Genomic DNA, 20,784 nt, shown 5'->3' with positions numbered 1-20,784 from the left:
GCAGCTGTACATCTGGATGTCAGGCGTGCAGTGTTTCAGCCACAAGGTCACCGTGTCAAATCCCAGAGCGAACATGCACTTACATCTATCTCTCCATCTATCACAGGCATGCACACATGAATATTTCAATTGAACAACGTCCGTCTTACTTGATGGGATTTCCACAGTACTTTGAATTAAATTGTTAAAGTACAGCCTCTTCAAAAAGTCTCAACAAAACACTTTAAATGTTAAATGCTGCTTTTTTTGTGGGGAAAAATACATTTGATATGGTATGAAATGTCTTATTAGTCTACTAGTTAATTAATCAATTAAACTTTTTTTGTTTATCGATTAATTTATTTGTCAGACAAAACGTCACCTTTTTTTCATTTTCTGCTGACATTTTATGATTAAAACAGAAACATTATCAGCACATAAATCGACAATAAAAAATAGTGATTGATTGGATAAAAAGCACATTTGCATGACAAAATTTGCATTAATAGCTGGTTAATATGGGTTTTGCAATAAAAATGTCAAGGAGTAACCTACATTTTGCTCTTCACTATTCAAGCTAGCCGGTAGGCTAAAAGTAAAATGCAGCTGGAAAGCAATTTACCGACACAGCAGCAGCCGGATGAAAACATCAAACTGCACCGGACTGGTGCTTCAGCGTGAAGATTGGTCATTTTAATTGTCATGTCTGCTCATGAAATGCTTCACTGAAACCTAAAAGTTGGGAGTATATGCGAAATGAATTCACAAGATACTTTTATCTCAATTTTATTTTACTTTTCAACGTGGCGCACTGACGGTATTAATAAACCTATTTTTTGAAATTAATTTACTACATTATTTTTCAAATATATTATTATTTAAACAGGGGAATATTCAAACCAAATATAGGAGTTGTACTCCAATCACATAAACAAAGTTTGTCACAGTTTTGCTTATTTTTTTAGGCCCAGTAAACAGCCTGGGCGCAGTACCTTTAGCAAACACACGCACATGCACACCGATATGAAGTCACATGCACACCCATATGAAGTCACGTGCACACCCATATGAAGTCACGTGCCCACACACACAATTCATCAACTCATGCTCTCTGTGTCTGAGCCCACAGCAGAGCAGCTATTGTGTCCTGGTAGAATTAACTATTGATTTTCTCCTCAGCATTATCAATGCTGTTCCGACAACAAAACAGCGAGGAAACACTCGCACGCATGGGCATACACGCACACACATGCGCACACACACATGCACGGACCTAGATTTTGTTCAGTGGGAGATGTGCTTTGTAGGAGGCAGCAAGGCCCCGCGGGGAAAAGCACAAGTCAAATATGAACACGCTACTGTAATAAGCACACGCTAGCAAATACGCAAACAATGCTGCATGCAAATAATCAAACTTTCAAAACAAACTGGACCAAATGTTTTGAGTCTCGTCACACATGCATTAGGATAACCGCATGAGACATGTTGAATGCATTGCTTGTGCAATCAGAACGGAACCTTTGTGAACATCCATAGGCCGACATTATTCAAAAAATGTCGGCGCTGACAATCATTCGGATGATGAATGATCATTTTGATATCACAGTACTTGCACCATATGGCTTCATTTTACATTCCACATGGGAGCACGGATATTTTGTTCTGTTCCAAAAAGTATATTGTTAGTGCACTTTATTTTCTTAAATCAGCAGGCATCACTTAGCTGCAAGCCTGCGTCCTGACCTACTTCTGCCCCACACTGTGACAAGTGTCACGAAAAAAAAACCAACCCGAGTAAGATTCAAAATGTCAACGTCAGTGCCACCGAGTCCCTCTCTCTCTTTTCTTCTGCTCCAGCTTTGTGTCTTTTCTTATTGACAGGAAGGATACAGCACCGTTCCAACTTAGCACCTGGCTAATTTTAGCTCCCAGAGGATTCCTCTAAAGTACCGACACACACACACACACACACACACACACACACACACACACACACACACACACAGACACCTGTTGGTGTTCATGTCTTCTGTGTCTTTGGCACAATGTCATCGATTAATTCTTAGCTGCCTTCAAGTCAATGACAACTTCGCAAACACGGTCTGACGGAACGCTACGAACATTCAAGTGCTGTAATGAGACTAATCTCATATATCCAATCTGCCGAAATAAGATTACTCTTAGTGCAAGCAGACGCACACGCATCCGAGTGCCAGGTTGAGTGAGTCGAGTTAGAAAAAACAAGAAAGACTTTTATTTCACGTGGGAGGCCTGAAGAAGGATGAGCAATAAAATGTAAAACTAAATCAATTAAAGATGTGTCACAACAACAAAAAACACAAGGACTCCGCTATGTTATCATTCCCTTTTTCTTTTAGTTTAGTTTAGAAAGATTTAGATCAAAGACTCAATGTTCAGGTGCAGCCAACAGGCAGATCATATTGATTTGGTGATTTGTTGGTGATATTATCGGCAGACACACAACATAACATCACTTTTTTTTTTTTTTTATTGTGACCAAGACACATACTATACCGAACATTTCCCCCGTTTCTACACTGTGGAATACGCTGTTTCTAAATGCGGGGTGACTGTGGCTAAGTGGAGAGCAGGGCCGTCCTTCAGTCAGAGAAATCGCCGGTTCAATCCCCGGCTCCGGCTCCGCTAGTCGCATGTTGATGTGTCCTTAACCCCAAAATTGCTCCCGTAGCTGTGCGCCTACCTAATGTGATAGAATCTGAATTGTAAGTCGCTTTGGATAGAAGCATCTGCTAAATGACTGTAATGTAATGTAAATAACCTCGTGCCTAGTTTAGCATCTATGGACGTAGATCCATCTCCGGTCAGTCTGGCAGAAGTATCGGTCCAGCTCTACTCATGACGTTTGGACAGCCGGAGAAACCGTCAACCCGTCAATTACTGCACGTCGCTTCATAGCATCTGAGAGACACATCAAGCAGCTCGGAAACAATTAGTGATGGATTCGTTGATTGACAGAAAAAAAAAAAATGCCAAACATTACGGTGCAGCGGTGGAGTTTAAGATACATACAATACCTACTGTAGTTAAGTACAACTTTGAGGTACTTGTCCTTTACTTGAGTATCCACATTTCACATTAATTTAACAACCTTAGTTGCTGGTATTTACAAAAGCGATGATGAACAACATCTTAAATGCAGCATTTTTAATTGTAATGGAGTATTTCTCCTCTCTGGTATCTGAGGATCTGAATACTTCTTTCACCACTTATAACAAATAACTGTGTAATGTTTGTCTGTATTTATTAAAACCACTCTAAAATACAGCACTTGTATATCCATAATCTGCATTCATCTGCATGTTTTAACAGACACTAACCCGTTATTACAGCACAGAAACAACTACACTAAACTCTTGTGCCTCCTTTCAATTTTCCAGATTTCTCTTTCTCCCGTCCATCCTTCCCTCCTTCCCTCCTTCCCTCTCCTCATATTTTCAAGAAAACATTCATTAAATCTACTGAATTTGGGTCCCAGGCAGAATAAAGTCTTAGCGCTTTCCCTCTGGTGTATTCCTTTAAATCCGTTCAGCTAAGCTCGGCTGCTTTCACATTAACATAGCAGACTGAGATCAACATATTTTAGAAACATTATGACATCGGAATGAATTTACTCCATAAAAAAATAAATGTTGATTTCTCTGATGGGCAGAAAAAGCTACTCTCGGTTCACGTCACATTCACTGCGATACCTCTGGTGCCTTCCCATCACATTCAGTCTGGCTTGTTTAAATCCACATTAGCATAAACGTATAAACACATCTGTAGTTGCTCTTTGGAGACCTTTTAACGAAAAATTTACTTTTTTTTAAAAAACATTTTCAGCATAGATCCTCGCAAAGAATAAACATTTCACAGGATCAGGCTGCACCTTTGAGCACAAAGTGCGATAAACATCAGCGGGTAAATCAATCCATTTTTCTCACCCTTCCTGATACGTTTGCTTTTTCTGAAGATGCCGTATGAGCTTTCTGCAGGACAGCGATATTATGAATAAGTCACATTTCTCAGTTTGTTTACAGTCGTTGTCTGGATTCATTCCACACTGGTGTCTCTAGTGAGTTCACTTCATATCCATTCATGCAAATCAGGGCTGCTGACATTCACATTAATACACACAGAACTAAAACAAGTCAACTTTTCTGGCAACTTCTCAGAACTTTAGAAATTTTACCATATATTACCATCTTTCATCGGTGGAGTTGTTCGGCTTGGCTCTATAGAGCAGGCCTATTCAATTGGTTGCCGTGGTTCGCGATTTGGTGGTTGATTATTGAATATTTTTGCAGGTTGGGCGGCGCAGATTGGCTCTCATTAACGGGTCGGTGCTGATAATGAAAATACTAAGATATAGTGTATGGATGTAACTAGCGAGTTAGTGCTTCCATCCCATCTCTGTAGGGAGTCTCACATGCCAAACATATCTTTTATAAATCAACGTTTTCTCATGATCTGTAGAGATCAGACTTTTTCAGTCCCGATACCGATGCCTGGTTATGTGCCAGGCAACATCAGGCCTAACTTAAAGTTATCCTGCTATTAGAGTCAGCATAACACCGATATCCAATATCCAGTATTGATATCGGTGCATCTCTAATGCGGAAGCAACCAAAGCCAAAAAAAAAAAAAACACTCTCAACTACTATCACATTTAGATTCAATATTGATTGATTGGTGCACCAATAGTCCTGCTGACTTCAAACCGGTGAGAAGAGCACGGACACAGAAAATCTATTTTGTAAACTAGCCAAAAGCTTCAGAAAACGTTGTGTTCATGTAGCATTCCAGCACTCAAGGACAGTGAAACATCAATTCAATTATCACAACTGCAGTCAGTTTATTGTCCGTTGATTGATAAGCGATAACTCGACGGACTGCTTCGGCGTTATCCCAGTTCATCCGTCAGTCCGCCGACAAAGACAATCTCTTTGCCCAACTCTCCTGCGAGGTTGCTTGAATATTTTTGTTATGATGCTTCAAACAAATGCGTCGCGTTTCCATCCGTCTCCTCAAGCCAGCATAAAATCAACAACCTTTTCTTTTTCTGTTTCTAAAGCTTCCGTTGTTTGTGTTTCCCTCACTGCTCCATCTCGCTGCTTCAACCTCTTCTTCTCTCTCTCTCTCTCTCTCGTGCCCTCTGGACCTTCCGTCTACCTGTTTCACCCGTCCATTCTCGAACATCGATGTCTCCTGCAACGCCTAATAACTTTTCAACACACCCTCCTTCCTCTCTTCTCTCCATTTCCGCCCTCCTCCTCCTCCTCCTCCTCTTCTCTTTCTGATTATCTCCTGGCGTCTCTCTGAGCTCCGTCGCTGATAGAGAGCACGCCTGGCTGACACGCCTGGTAATGAGGCTCCTAATGCAGATGGCCTCTCCCGCCCTCTTCCACACACACACACACACATACACACACACACACACACAGAGTATACTTGAAGCACACCTCCTGATGGCAACCTGTACCCCTACTCCTCCCCTCTACCCCTCTGCAGGAGGTCTAAAGCCCTCCTGGGTTAAACAGTAGCTGGAGATGTTTTGAAGAGGAGAAGTAGAAAAAAGCATGACGAGCGCTAAATTTGTCTCATCTTTCAAGCAACAGTCACCGACGCCAAGCCCTCACTCTGCAGACACACACCTGCAAACAAACCCTGCACACGCGCTCATAACGTTCAAACAGCTTACCAACCGTCTTCATGTATTCTACAGCGTTTTTGTCATAAGGAATGAATATTTTGACTCGTATCGTGCACCGTGTTGTATTGATTTTGTCCCATCTCTGCTGAGGGCATTGTTGCTCATTTTTCATTGTTGAATATGTCACGGCCCTAACACACAAAAAGCACATAATTAGTCTCTCACAACCTCACAAACACACCGAGTAAAAGAGCGGCAAGCTCCTCTCAAGCGCATTTCATGACTTGATTTGATCTTTAGAAAGGGTTTGTTCACCTGAATGACAAACACATAGAATATTGTCTTACTTTAACCCTGCGGGTGTCCAGGCTGATTGATGTGGTTTTATTTGTCTGGGTTTTGAGAGATTCGTCTGAGATTTCTGCCTGCACAGCTATGAAGGGGATAGGAACTGAATTTAGTTTGTGGTGCTCAAAACATTAAAAATAGTATTTTATAAATTCTAAATCAATGAGATGTGTCCAGAGACAGCATCATCTGTGTCTCTGGATAATCCACAGCACACAATGTAACACTCAACACTTTGAAATCCACTTTGACTGTGAAAAGAATTGGATAACTTATCTGCGTGGCTAGATCCTACTAGAGATGTAAAGAGAGAACAAAAAAAAGAAAAGAAAACGTGTGTATTCATAATTTGGGTGAATAACCGTCGAGTCATGTTGCGATTGATTGTTGGCTTTCTTAGAGGAACACAGAGAGGCCAGCCTGTCGGTCAGCCAACCAGTAGAACACTGATAGAAACACTACGTACTTCTAAAATGAAATATCAAATGACAATCTGAACTTCGTATCATTTGGAAAGTGACCCCTGGGCCAACTGCACAAAGTCCAAAACCAATATGGCACACTGTCAAAAAAAAAAAAAAAAAGATATATTCCTTCACAAACTGAATCTTGTAAATCATCTTGATTTTTACCAATGGAACAGAGACACGTGGCCTATTCAATAGCTTACATATCATTGGCTTAGGAAACACTGTTCTTAGAACGTTCATGCCAGTAAAGCCCTGCTGTACTGCAGTAGAAGTGTACAGTCTACATTACGAGTGACTAATGCACTGTCTGGAACCATGTGAAAAGTTGAAAACAAGACCCCCTCTGGGGAGGAAATATATCCTTGGAGACTGTGACGTGCAGAGCACACTGGGTGATGATCAACTCTGTTTGCAAAGCCGTAACTGCAAAAGGGCAAAATCCAAATGGCATATCCGTGTGCTGTTAGTATACTTGAGCTATGTCAAGTTCCATCATGTTGACTTGATTTATGGGTCTGAAAATAACAACAATTCCAACTAAGGCGTCTGACCACTGATGATTTATGCTGTTTCTCAATGTTCTCAGGTCACATAAACACCACAAACAACTGTCACTAACTTACAAGCAAGCATGTGTTTGGCTCTTGTGTGTTTGTTTTAATTAGGGGCTAACACGGTGTATGTCATTGAAGGGGTTTCCATATGATTTGCCCTCTTCTGTTGAAGATAAACAACCCACCAGCAAAGAGTTTTCATCTGCGGGATTAATGAGGAGGTTCTCCTGCTTACTAAACTGATGTGAGGACGTGTGAACAGTCTCTTTCGTGGTCACACGTGACACTTTTCACTTGACTGATTAGCTTATTAAGGGAAATAAGCAGCAACTCTTGAGTGAGTGACCCCCGAGCTCATTTGGGTCTCGTTCTGCGGCAAATGGCTCACGCGGTGCCGAGTATCGGTGTATCGATCGTCAGTCTTATCTATCAGTCTCGTGGGGACTCACCTCTCTGCTGGGCATGGCCGCATTGCCATAGCAACGCGGTCAGAAGCACGAGCCGGAGTCGCTTCATTTCGTCCCGTGTTGAAGTTTGATGTCGTACCGCGCGCGCGCGCTGCGGAGTCAGAGCTGAGGTCCTCTCGTGCAGCTAGCTGTGTTGCGTTTAAAGTCAGAGGAAAGTTTCACAGAAGTTGTCCCAAACTCACTCTCTCTCTCTCTCTCTCTCTCTCTCTCTCTCTCTCCCCCCTCTCTCTCTCACACACACTCTCTCTCTCCACTCCTCTTCTTCTCATGTATCTTTATAGATAGATAGAGAGATAGATAGGTAGATAGATAGATACAAATATACATACAAACATACATACATTTTTTAAATGCAGCAACACCACATTTTGCAAATACTCATTTACAAGTAAACTTCCTATTTTCATAATTTTACTCAAGCACAAGCCTATCCTTTTTTAAGAGTTATTGTTATGATATTATCTAAGTATTATTTCTGATGCAAGTGTAAGCAGCATTTTCATGTTTTAGCTGGTTGAGACTATCTTTATCTTAATTTGGCCTACTTAATAATCTGGATAGTTTAATCTATAGCAATGCATCATATTGTATCACCTGATCTTGTGTTTTGAGTAATCACATTACTTTTTGTTGTAGTCCACTGAGCCATCAATATATTGTAAGTGAACGTTTGACAGCTGGAAAAACAAAGATCACGTGAAACTGTTTGGGCATGAGGCAGGTTCTAAAACAATTAATCCATAAAGGGGTTTAAAGCTACTGTACATCAGTGTTCTGCAGAACTTTTGTGAATAAAAGCTTCAAATACAAAGCAAATGAAACGTTGCATCAGCACAGCTTTGGCTACCACGAACAAAGAGAAGGCAAAAGAAAAGAGTGTGAAAGCTCTGAATGGAGCACGGAATACTTCAGAAGTGGAGAGTTGGACAGACGTTTCGGTGCAGTTGTGTCCAGTGAGGGACACGACTGTTCTGTGGCTCCTCCTGCTGCCCTGCACAACTCACCACAGTCTGGGGCAAAACTGGGGCGTGAACATAAAAGCACTGCCAACATACAGAGTAATGTAAGTTGAAATAATGTCCATAGTGTATCCATTTGAGTAAAGGTTTGTTATTAAACTCATGTTTGAAACTTCCAAAAAAGTTTCTTTAGTGAAACGTGAAACTACTTGAAGTTGATTTTTAATGATGATGCAAAGGTTGCAAATCAATGACACAGATAGCGCAGTTAGTAATTATCAAAACAGAACAATTAAGCCTGTAGGTTAACATTTTAATTACAGCATTGCTATTATATCATGTGGGTGTATATTTTATCTCAGCATGTAAAGGTTTTTTATCCTCCACTTTATCCCTGAATGTACGTATCTGCTGTGAAGGCCACTTAGCTGTTTACTCCTTCACTGTTGGAAACACTAGTGTATTATAATGTTACAGCTCACCAACTTGTCAATCACTTCATACACCTGTGCATGTGTGCAGTTATGCAAGTGACTCGTGCAATTGTGTGTGTGTGTGTGTGTGTGTGTGTGTGTGTGTGTGTGTGTGTGTCTGAGGGTAAAATTTGTGTATGAAAATGTTTATGTGTCCAGTTTTAGTCCAGCTCCCCTAGACCCTCAGACCTCCAGAGGCTGGGAGGCTGACTCTGCACACGGTGAGGCTGAAGATGGGCTCTCTTCACTGGGCTCGGAGCTCTGGGCAGCCCCGGAGTGCTGCTGGGTCTCTGTGGGGCTGGGCAGTGTCGAGGCTACATCTGGACTGGACATCAAGGTGAGTCACATTCATGTATTGAAATACTTGAACTTAATGTACATATCAATGTAATAGGTGCATTATCATCATTTGTGTTCTTTTCTTTTTTTACATAACATATTAAACTTCAGTCATGTCGAGTATCTGTCAAGATAATTGACAGATACACGAAAATATCTCTGTATTATGTAGGATTATAGATAAGTAGAAATGTGTATTTATCATGAATGTATACCTGTACTACTATGCATTTGCTTACGCATAAGTAGAAAAATAGATAAGTGAAGTATAAAATAACTGGTGTTGTTCTTTGTATATGCTAATATTGTTCTTAATATGTAATATTTATTGTTGTTTTTCATTAAGTTAATCTCTACTCCAGCAATTTACCCCAGCATAGTGACATTGTTTTGATCGTGTGATGTGGTCTGTCAAATTCATTATGTCATTTTGCATGTGAAGGAATGGCAGGGTCAAACGCTCACACAATCTGATCTTCCTATTGGAGTAAAGATATGCTGTTTTAAAGTAGACGAGGGCCCAGAGATTATGAACTCAAAATTCTATAGAGTGGTTTTGTTCAGCAGGTTATTTCAGGAGGATGAGGAGATGCTGATTCTGACCCACAGTGATGAGTTGAACAGAACCTATGGTGAGGACAGCACAATGCCTTTTGACAACATCGCAAACAAAAATAACACATGCTCCGATGACACTAGAAGAAATAGAACCTCATTTAGAAGAAACGGCCAGTCTCTGACTGAGCAAGATAACCCCAGTGTCCCAGAATCCACCAGCACCTTCCCGCAGGAGAGCCCAGCTTTTAAAGAAACCACAGCTACTGTAATCTCCACTGGACCCAGAACCATCACCATAACTTCCGCGGTTTCCACTGTAGACTCCCTCTGGTTCAAAAACACCAACGGTTATGGCAAAGGAAGAAGATCCTCGGAGATGCACGCTGACAAGATGGGAAGCGACACCGAGGAGAACCCGAGTTTCACCCAGAGCCAAGGTAACAAGCGAGGATCCTGCAGGATGTCGAGAGGGAATATGCAGAATAAGAGACTTTCTGAGGACAGAGAAGAGAAACAAGAAGGAGAGGAAACTGTGGAGGGGATGTCTCAGTTCTGTACCAGCCTTGATGTAGAGAGAAGGATGAGGAGGATGAGTTTGGCTAATCCAGATCAGAGCCCCAATACCGGCAGCAGAAGTGCGAATCCTACTCTCACCATCACCGCCTGGGAGGCTGGCTGGAATGTCACAAACGCGATACAGGTACACTTATTCAGTATCAGGCATGGTCAGAAATCATTGCCATGCATCAGAGAAAAGTTACATTGCAATATAGATTTGGTGACTTTCGTATTTTAACCCATTAACAATTTATTTTTCCATTATTTTAGTTTATTAACCCCAGTTTAGTTTATTCATTCAGATTACTGTAAACCATTGTCGAACTCCATCATTTATTTCAGACTTATGATTATGTTTTCCTACTTTTCCAGGCAGCCGTATCATGTAACTATACTGGGATCCCTCTTTGATCCCTTTTTCCTGTTTCCTTAAAAGACACATAACCAATGTGAGTCACGGAAGATGTAAGGCTCTGCCAAATGAATGTGATGTAATGAAGAATGATACGAAGCCTAATCCATGACAATGAGTTATACGTTTCATTAAAAGTTATTCAATCATTGCGTAGCAATCTAGTTGTGAAGCCCAACCGTTCCTTGTTTCAAATTTGGAGTTGGCTGCTGAGTTTGATTTTCTGATAACATAGCCCATGTTTACTGCAGCTGCAAACTTGAAATTCATTATTTTGTTGGTTCAATTTCAGCATGTCGTTCCTCCTTTTTGTCAAAAACATTATGTCTCTCTCTCTCTCTCTCTCTCTCTCTCGCTTGCAAAATGCAAATGTTAATGTAAATGCAAACCGTTTAGGCGGCGAGCTGCACAGTGCATTCAAAAAGCATTAAGCACGCAGAGTATTTGATTCGCTCCCATTGTGTTTGGATATCAACTAAACAATGCTCTGTGGTCTTGCAGGCTGTTTGTCAGGCACTCTCCAGTCTTCGTAATCAAATAAAGTGTGAATCAAATTGTTTAAAAACAAAAAAAAAAGAGAAAAGCTCCCGGTCACAGTGTCTCCTCGTGGCAGTAATGCTAATAGCTTATTATGCTGTAAATGCTGAGCTGTATTCAACTGCTGCACTCATGTAAATGTGTCCTTTCACTGAATAACTGCTGTGTAATTCAACAGCGTCGCTGGGTCTGTAAAGAACATTATGACATTATAGGGCACCAATACGGTGTACGCATGCATAGGCCTACACACACACACACACACAGGCATGCTAACAGATGAAAACACATGCATGCAAACCATCTCCTTCAGGAGTCAAGGTGAATTTACATCAAATGCTGTAATTCAGCGGTCAGAGCTGTTGTCATTCAATAAATTACGCATACCAACACATTATATTTCGTAGATAAACAACTGTTTTATGTGCTTGGTTTATTGATATCTATCTGAGATATATTTTCCATTTTAATTAGAGACCAAAAGGTCTGTGATATATTCCATATTCCATATTTAAATTCCCCATTCAAATCCATGATTTGTTACTTCTGTAACCTCCGTGCTTAGCTATATTTGAGTTAATTTATCCCTGAAACCATCCTGGGAATTGAATAGTTTCTATTTGACTGTTTTTTACTGCAGCATGTTTTTTTGGGGGGGGTTCTCTAAACTCTGCTAAAACAGTATCGGCCTGTTTCGGGGGTTGGGTTGCTTTATGTTTTATAGGTTATTCATTACCTGCAGCTCAATGTAATCAGGAACCTTAACCAAAAGGATTGCTCAGTAATTCCTTCTGTTGAGGTCACCGATAGGTTAAGTCGAGGTGACTATTGGATGACTAACGTAGCAGGAAGGAGTCTTTTGTATTAAAGGTGGTGATTCACGTGATGCTTGAAAATCTCAGATGGTGACGGATGACCACGTAGTAACAATATCAGACACAGAATGTATCTGATGTATAAACATCGGAGCCATGATGACAGATCCATTTGTTAAGAGGCTAACAGATGTCTGAGTAATGGAAAAAAAAGAACATCAGTTTTATCTCCTATCAGGGCTAAAAAGAAAATATGTATTTTCCGGTGGTTGTATATTGATGCCAACATAACTATGTGATATGACTGTCTGCCAGCCTAATAAAGTTTTTATTAGAGAGTGAATTTGCTGCCAAAAAACGCAAAAAACAGCTCCAGCTCTCAAGACTTGGGAATATTATGAAACTGCAGATCCTCTTTGTGTGGCTTCCTCCATGAGAGACATGGACCTTTTGGTTCTGAAAAAAAAAATCTCTTGATCTGCCTTTGATTGTCTGCTTTTGAGCGACATCTTGCCTTCAACTGGTTTGGAAATACAACTTCTAAATAAGTTTTATTCTAAATCCAAACACAAGCCACAGGGAAACTTAGAATGTTCCGTTTTTTTGTTTTGGGAAGTTTGCAGTCAAAAGTTATTTTGTCCATCATTCTGCCAAATACATCCCAAGATCTTGCAAAAAAAAAAGAAAAAGCGAGGCTGAATAAATGCTAGTTTATCAAAAAGAAATCCCGGATGTGGGTTGATCCGCGACAGTCTGGTGGCTCCCGGAGGCCCCGCTGGAGTCTGAGCTGAAGGACTTTTAGGTGAACCTGCATGAACCTGATTTAGCCGTAGTCGGACCACGTTGCTCCGATGAAAAGCATTAAGAATACATTTATATAAAAGCCAATCGTCTCGCTGATGGTCTTGTTTACTTATGTAGGTTTACAGAGGCATCAGTATTAAATTGAGACTGTTTCACAACCAGTTAAGAGTTCCTCACAGAACTTTTAAATGTCAAACCTGTTTCTGGTCACGTCTGCCCCACCTTATCCCCTCATGGTGCAGGGAAATACATTTCTCTATCACTTTTCTTGTGCACGGGGCATGTGTTTGCATAAAACATTGTGCATGACCTGAAGAGCAGCAGTTGAAATCTTGCACCTGGGAAGTCCCGACAGGAGCAGTTAATGTGTAATAATCTTTACTTTTTTTCCCAGCATGTCTCCCCGAGATACCCTTGCTGCTCTGTGGTCAATACTGAGTATTTATTGTAAGGTATATGGGGTACATGGTGTATTGGGTGACAGTTTATTGCAGGATAAACTTGAATCTCTGTCTCCCTCAGAGCCAATCAGGGATTTTCTCTCCTCCCTTATCGTACCCGTTTGCGATTGGGAGCTGCTTCAGGTTGCGTTGAGCTGAGTTGAGTAACCAATGAGGAATTAGCTGGCAAAAAAACACAGAGAGAAAGAGAAGCGGAGGGAGGGAGAGAGAGAGGGGAGATGAAATCAGATACTTGAGCGTCAAAATGCTTTCATCACCAGCAGCTCCATTTAAACATCAAAGCTCCATCAGCATATGCGGAGCAGACACAAAATAGTAACTTGAAAGAGAGGGGATGTGTGCTTGTCTGTTTATGCGTCCACAGTGTGTGTTACTGTGTGTGTTACTGTGTGTTACTGTGTGCGCCTGAGCCTCCACAACTCTGTCAGTGAGTCCGTGTATCTCCACGTAGCAACATGCAAAAAGCAGCAGCTCCTTCAAAGTAGCCTATTGTCTCCTCTGATCTCCCCTCGTCCTCTTCCTCCGTCAACCTCCTGCTCTCTAGCCGTGAGGTCCCGCCTCTCCTCCCTCCTCCCTCCTCCCTCCATTCTGTTTCTGTCTCCTTCTCTCCTCGACCCTCTTCTTTTCTTGCCTCCCACCTCCATTTCTCCTCTCTCTGGCATGTCACTGACGTTTTCCGTCTGTAGTGGGCCAACGCTCGACTCTCCTGCATCCTCGATCTCTCCAGGCGTCACGCCAAACCTCTCGTCTTGCTTGCTCATCATACAACCATCTTTTTTCTTCTCTTTCCTCTTCAATGGTCTTCCTTAATCTCTCCTTTCCTCTTTTCTTGCAACAAAGTTTTTAGAATTCTCTCATTTTAATGATTTTCAGTGATGATTTCTTATGGAAGCGAGTTAGGCACCCTGCAGTATATCAAGACTGTTTGATTTAGGTCTTCTACTATATTTTTTGTACCTCGATTTTTACATTTGTTTGTTTCCCAAACTTTGCATCTCATTTCACCTGATAACTTTTGGGTTGTTACTACTCACTTTCCTTACGCCTACCTACTTTTCGTGATAATAATAAATATATATTTCGTTTTGTTTGACTGAAAATTGTGTTGTATTGTTTGAGTGTGGCATACTGTATGACAATGAAAGAAATGTGCCCATACTGTAAGCAGTTTCTGTATTGTTTATATTTTTCAAATTCTCACTTTCCCAGTGGAACTTATTGGAAACTATGAAAATAAGTGTAGAGGATGAAAGAGTTTCTATTTGTCATCAGCATTTTAGCTTTTACTATAATGGTATGACAGTATAGAGACATGACACACAGGGATAAAGAGACCTAATGACTCAGCCAGGGCTGAACCAGAAATTGTTATGGCTACATGGTCATTTCAATTATGAGGCACCTTTTTTAATCTGCCTCACAACCCTACCCATCTATGTTCTTTCTTTCCACCTCTCTCTTCTACCCCCAGGGGATCTTTGTGTTGGGTTTACCCTTCGCCCTGGTCCAGTCAGGTTATGTGGGTCTTGTTCTGCTGGCTCTGTCAGCCTGGTTCTGCAACCACACAGGGAGGATCCTGGTGGCCTGTCTGTATGAAGAGGAACAAAGGTGTGTCCATTATATTCTATTCATTTGGTGTCAATTAGCTATCTGCAATATCACGATTTTATTACGTAAAAGCACTTTATTACTACTGTTTGCTTTTTTTTGTTGTTGTTGCTGACAGCAGATATACTAAGCAACTTATTTAACTTTGTATCATTGCTGTAGCACCTCTGGCCGTACTTCCCAAAGAGCACTTGTCACTGTGCTGAGTGGGATGTTTTTATTTGAAGTGATTGTTGGCCAAGTTTGAGTTTCTGCAGATGGTACTCTCCTCTCTGTATTTTCAGCAATGGCGACTATCAGTTATGACAACAGATTCGTTCTCATATTTATTCCTTCTATACTCAGACTGCTCGGGGGAATCTAACCCCAATTGTGGTACGAACACAGAGTAGAGACTTTTGAGATAATACACAAACATGTTATTCTGTTCATTCAGCGGTGGCGAACAACCACTGCCACAGCTGAAAGATATGCGAGTGTGTTTTGTGGTCCATTTGTGGTTTGAGTTTACTTTTGCCTCACTGGTTTCAGAGTTTGTATTTTGAATGTACGTTGCTAGCTGTAAAAAAAAAAAAAACACCTCATTGTGCTGACTTCAATCCCTGGAACATTAGCTATAGCTCATAGCAGTTCAACGAGCATGCTGCAGCTTTGAAAACGCTGACAATGGCCAAAGGTGTGAATTTGTATCAGAAACAATTCATCTCAGTAAGAAGGTGTTTGTGTCTTTCAGCGGAGGCTCGGTGTCAATGGTCAGAGTCCGACACAGCTACCAGGACATCGTGGAAGCCGGCTGCAAAGGACTGTGGCCCAACTGGGCTGCACTGGGGGGGTGGATGGTCAATGTAGCTCAGGTAACACACACATCGGAATACTTCTAGATTACTTATTCATCATTCAAGATGTATAGATGAAAAGAAACGTCCTAGTATCCCACAATATACAGTAAATACATGAAGTAAACATCTCTCATCTCCCCCTGTTTCTTCTTGTACTTCAGGTCATTGAACTGTTGATGACCTGCACCCTGTATCTGGTCGTCTCCAGCAGTCTGTTGTCTGACAGTCTATCAGGGATGGCCGTTCCTAGATCACTGTGCTCTCTGGTGTCTCTGACGTTCCTGCTGCCCTGCCTGCTGCTGACTGATCTCAGACCAGTCTCCACCCTCAGCCTGCTGTGCTCTCTCGCACACATACTGATCAGGTGATTGAATAGAAGACGCCTCGCGTTTGTTCTGACAGAGCAGTAAACTTGTGCACGCTGTCAGCTGATCAGCATCAGCTCACAAACTGGCCAATCATACTGAATCAAGACAACAAGGCGGCCGTCATGATCTGCTCTCATTCACACTCCTGTGATGATTTTGCAGCTGCTGCCGGTTATGCTGTCTGCTCCCACCTGCTCCCCACTGCTGTTACTGGTTGTTTGATTTATTTCTCATGCCAGGTGTCTTGGAAGATGGAGCTGGGTCTATTCTTAGGTTTATAATTTGTGCGCATATACACATTTCTTCTCATTAATTTCCGTTAACATTCATGGCTTAAGAAGGGAAAACAACATTTTAGCTTGACCTTTATATTTTTGCTGAATCTCTTATGACTTCTTTGGTTAATTGGGAATCACCCTCTGGAGCAGACGGTAAATAATTAAGTAAGAGTAAGCATTGGTTGCATACACATACTGTAATGGTAAATAATAAACACAACATTTAACTAGTTTTGTAAAAGATATCTGAGCACTATAAAAATGTGTTCACGTCAGTCACTGCTGTGTCTTTTTATTTGTCTTGTGTTGTTGTTTTTTTGGTTAGATTTATAAGGGTATCCAAATGAATACTAGTTAAACATATACAGTGTATTTGATTATTCACATTCTGCAATTACAGATTAAGGACCATGTATGCTATTTTATTCAGAAAAACATGACATCACTGACTACTGAAAACCATGTATCTCCACAACATCAACCTTTGATGGGCTAAGAAATACAATCTTGTTTTCTGCTACATTTTCCTCGGACAGTGACGATTAAGAATTGTGTTAACGCGATTAATATTCCCTAGATCAATTTTTGCTTTTTGTCTCTTGTATTTTCTATTATTTTGATATTCCTTCCATCGTCTTCTTCGCCTGTCTTTAGGCAGGACTTCTGCTGTTTTTGTCCTGTGTACCTGAGAGTACACAGTCCTCTACAAATAAATGTTGAATGAATAAATAAATGGAAGGATTGTCATTCCATTCATTTTAGATGCTTTATTCATAGAGCATTATCTTTTCTCATCTTCTCTCATTTTGTCTCCGACCCTCTTTCAGCCTGTTGGTCATGCTGTACTGTTTGAGTCGAGCCAGCAGCTGGTCTTGGTCCACTCTGTCTCTGTCTGTGGACCCGGAGGACTTCCTCGTTTCCGTGGGCGTCATCATCTTCTCCTACACCTCACAGATCTTCCTCCCTCCTCTAGAGGGCAGTATGGCGGACAGAGGGCAGTTCAACACCATGCTGGGGTGGACTCATGGAGCCGCCTGCATCATGAAAACTCTGTTTTCTTTACTGGTTAGTGACATTGTGTTACGCAGTAAAGGTTCTTGTAATTTCAGTAACATTATTGAGTTGATATATAAACATTGTATGAGTTTATGATGCCTCTGATGGGTCTGAAAAAATAGTTTCGTGAGGACTTAAATAGATATAATGACATATACATAGTATATATAGTGAAATACAGTTTTATTTTAATTCATCGATCACCAAATATCCAAAAGCTGTTGAGACAGAAACTAAATGTACACTTGGCTTGACATCTGGCTGACAACAGCAGGTCTAATCAAGCGATGGAAGAAGGGACGGACAAATGGAGTGATTAATTAACTGATTGCATTGATTGCTTTCCTCCTCCACTAGGCCGTGCTGACCTGGGGGGCAGAAACCAGTGAGGTCATCACAGACAACCTGCCCTCTGACCTTCGACCTCTCGTCAACCTGAGTCTGCTTGCTAAAGCCCTGCTGTCCTACCCTCTGCCATTCTACTCTGCTGCTGAAATACTACAAACCTGTCTGCTTGGAGGTGAACACTACTGAAACCACTGACCTTGCCCAAAGTATTGTAAGAAATATATAGAAAAATACAGGTTATAATAGTGTGTACCCATGAAATAGATCTGAGGTTAAGACTGACTGTAGATCTACATTGTATATGTTACAATAGCTGTTATGTAGAGAACAGACAGTTGGCTTTCTATTAAAGGCCTGTTTAGCACACAGATCACCACTTATGTTACCTATTGGCATTCACCCTTGAGCTCCCATAACTATATAAATTATGGAACTAAGCAGTGTGGTATTCAGTGCAGATATTCAAACACTGGACGCTCAACAAGTCCAATTAATTCAAATCTGATTAGATAACTGTATTAATCTAGTTTAATAACTGGTTTGGCTTTCCATGCATAGTGACAAATAACAAAAAAAAACACAAATCAGACGGATCACAGCAGACTACTAGCCACTACACCAACACTAATACAAACTAACACATGTGTTTGTGCAGCTCAGAAGTTAACCACTGAAAACAATGTAAAAACAATGAATTGATTAATTAATAAATGGCTGATCTTGAGAGATGCACCTAAAATATAGTCCAATAACGCAAAACTTATGAAATGAAACCTTACAGATGAGGTCAAAAAATACAACCTATAAATCAAAAAACAAGCAGATATCACATGCCATTTATTTTAATTTGAGAGCTGAGTGATCAGGGAAACATCGTTAATGTGTTCACTCTCAACGCATTTGTCACCATAGCTGAACTTCACTAAGTTATTCACTGTCAACAATGATGAAGTTGATACTATTTTATTGATATTACGATACTTTATTCCCCAAGTGGTGTATAGTTCAATGATGAATATTTTCACTTGGCAAATCCAAAGATCATTTAAAGCGTCTCGGTCCTCTACAGCTTTTATTTAGAACACCACTGTCAATTCATACTGTCAATAATGTCACTAATTTGGTCATTGTACGACCTCATTGAAATGATGTCATACTGTAAATAAGGCATAATATGACTTTAGGAGTAGGAGGCTGGTGTCAGGAAAACAATGAGTCAAAATAGAACAACCCATAAACAAAAGTTGCTTTGCAGGTACATAATTGTACAAATTTGCCACCAAAAGTAACTTCTCTGCTTTGATCTTGCTACAGATGTCTCATCCCACTCCAAGCATGGAGGTCAAGGTGCGTCTCGTCTGGCCCTTTTGGTCCGCACCGCCTTGCTCATGACATCATTCCTACTGGCCCTGCTAGTCCCCAGGTTCTCCCTGTTGATGGGTTTGACAGGCAGCGTGACCGGGGCGGCCATGACACTCATACTGCCGTGCCTCCTTCACCTCAGACTGCAGTGGGGCCGCCTCACTGTAAAGGACCGGCTGATAGATGTGTGTATACTGAGTCTGGGAGTCATCTGTAGTGTGTCTGGTGTGATCTGTTCAGTGAAAAGACTGGTGGGAATGTAGGATGGACGGATGGACGGATGGACGGATGGACAGCAAATGTTCTGTGTTAGAAAACTGTATCAGTGCATGATAACTCTAGTCCTTAAAGCAGCATTTCCTATTAACTATGTTAACTCGTGCAAACTCTAATGGTAATTATTATCAACTCTGCAGTTCCCCACACAGATATTTTAAGTGTCTTTCAGCTCATGTTTTTGGTTTCTGGTCCACAACTTTACTATTTTGGTTCACTCTAGTTGCTTTCATCAGTGTCATTTTCAGCCACAGCAGGCAGGCAGCCGTTCTCAGCAAAAACTCCTAAATAATGCACAGTACACTACCAAGTTAGCAAAACTAAGTCTGTTAACAGGCGGGGTTTGCACATTTCTGTTGCCTCCAACTGGCCAAGAAAATTCCGTTATTCCAGGTTAATGAAAAAAAAGTCTGTTAACAAGTTCAAATTCTTGAATATTGCTTTTCTGAAAATGTTGGACGTAGATATGAGTAGAGTATGTATTATGTTTGCAAGAATTCTATTTTTGTTGTGCTTTGACTGCACAGTAGGTGAGAATATCCTTAAATTAATTTCAATTAACCAAACCATCAAAATGTTTAAATCTTGTTTGTGAGAAGAAGTAAACGCAGATATAGTTCATGTTTTTGTGATTACATTGGACAACAAAAGAAGGATTAAGTTATCAAGAATGTCCCCAGCTTTTGTTCAAGTAGAGCGTGGAGTTTTGTTACAGGCTGAACTACAATGCAATTAACTCTATGTTTTAGGTTTTAGTTTCTAGATAAAGCTTTTTGTTGTGCAGCATTATTGTATTAATGCAGAGTTCTGTGATATTAATGTGTGAACTTTATCTTTGCTGTGAAAATGGACTAATTAGCTTTCAGGGGAAATAAACATTGAAAACGATAACTTACCTTCTCCTTTGGGCTGGAGAAGATTGAGTGATGTTTTATCTTGTGTCTCAATTTGTAATTGTTGGAAAATGTATGGAGGGAGTGTGTGTGTAGATGTGTGTGTGTGTGTGTGTGTGTGTGTGTGTGTGTGTGTGTGTGTGTGTGTGTGTAGATGTGTGTGTGGGCGTGTGTTACTCATGTTAAGGGTTAGGCTAAGCGTCAAGTACGGCAACAAAAAAAGGGAACCTGTAATTACGGCTGTGAATGTACTGCTTCTTTATTTACGAGCGTACACACTACGTTATCCACAACTGCACATACAAATGACATCTGCAGGAAATTAATATAAGTCAATGTAATGTCCTC

General features: G+C 40.9%; 2 protein-coding genes across 2 annotated transcripts in view; one reads left to right on the top strand and one right to left on the bottom strand.

Moving 5' to 3' along the window:
* Positions 1-7,624, bottom strand: part of lama2 (laminin, alpha 2) — a 147,484-nt gene extending 139,860 nt beyond the window's left edge. Inside the window, exon 1 of the mRNA XM_031861416.1 lies at positions 7,475-7,624. Coding sequence (XP_031717276.1) covers positions 7,475-7,541 — 67 coding nt within the window. The 5' untranslated portion in view covers positions 7,542-7,624. The remainder of the gene's footprint in view (positions 1-7,474) is intronic.
* A 1,533-nt stretch (positions 7,625-9,157) lies between these two features.
* Positions 9,158-19,530, top strand: LOC116391333 (vesicular inhibitory amino acid transporter-like). The gene is made up of 8 exons (XM_031861829.1): positions 9,158-9,261; positions 9,831-10,521; positions 14,880-15,016; positions 15,750-15,870; positions 16,017-16,219; positions 17,329-17,566; positions 17,915-18,077; positions 19,220-19,530. Exons 1-8 carry the CDS (start codon positions 9,158-9,160, stop codon positions 19,528-19,530), a joined length of 1,968 nt encoding a protein of 655 aa, XP_031717689.1.
* The last annotated feature ends 1,254 nt before the right edge of the window (positions 19,531-20,784 follow it).

The sequence above is a fragment of the Anarrhichthys ocellatus genome, unplaced genomic scaffold (assembly GCF_004355925.1).
Source record: "Anarrhichthys ocellatus isolate YVR2014 unplaced genomic scaffold, GSC_Weel_1.0 scaffold25, whole genome shotgun sequence".
Classification (NCBI taxonomy): Eukaryota; Metazoa; Chordata; class Actinopteri; order Perciformes; family Anarhichadidae; genus Anarrhichthys; species Anarrhichthys ocellatus.
The sequence above is the reverse complement of the archived record's forward strand: the minus strand, read 5'-3'. Positions and strand labels throughout refer to the sequence as shown.

Coding starts and splice junctions, on each gene's coding strand:
- LOC116391333 (XM_031861829.1), top strand. CDS start 9,158: ATGGGCTCTCTTCACTGGGCTCGGAGCTCTGGGCAGCCCCGGAGTGCT. Junction 16,220..17,328: donor CTCGCACACATACTGATCAG/GTGATTGAATAG, acceptor ACCCTCTTTCAG/CCTGTTGGTCATGCTGTACT. Junction 17,567..17,914: donor AAACTCTGTTTTCTTTACTG/GTTAGTGACATT, acceptor CTCCTCCACTAG/GCCGTGCTGACCTGGGGGGC.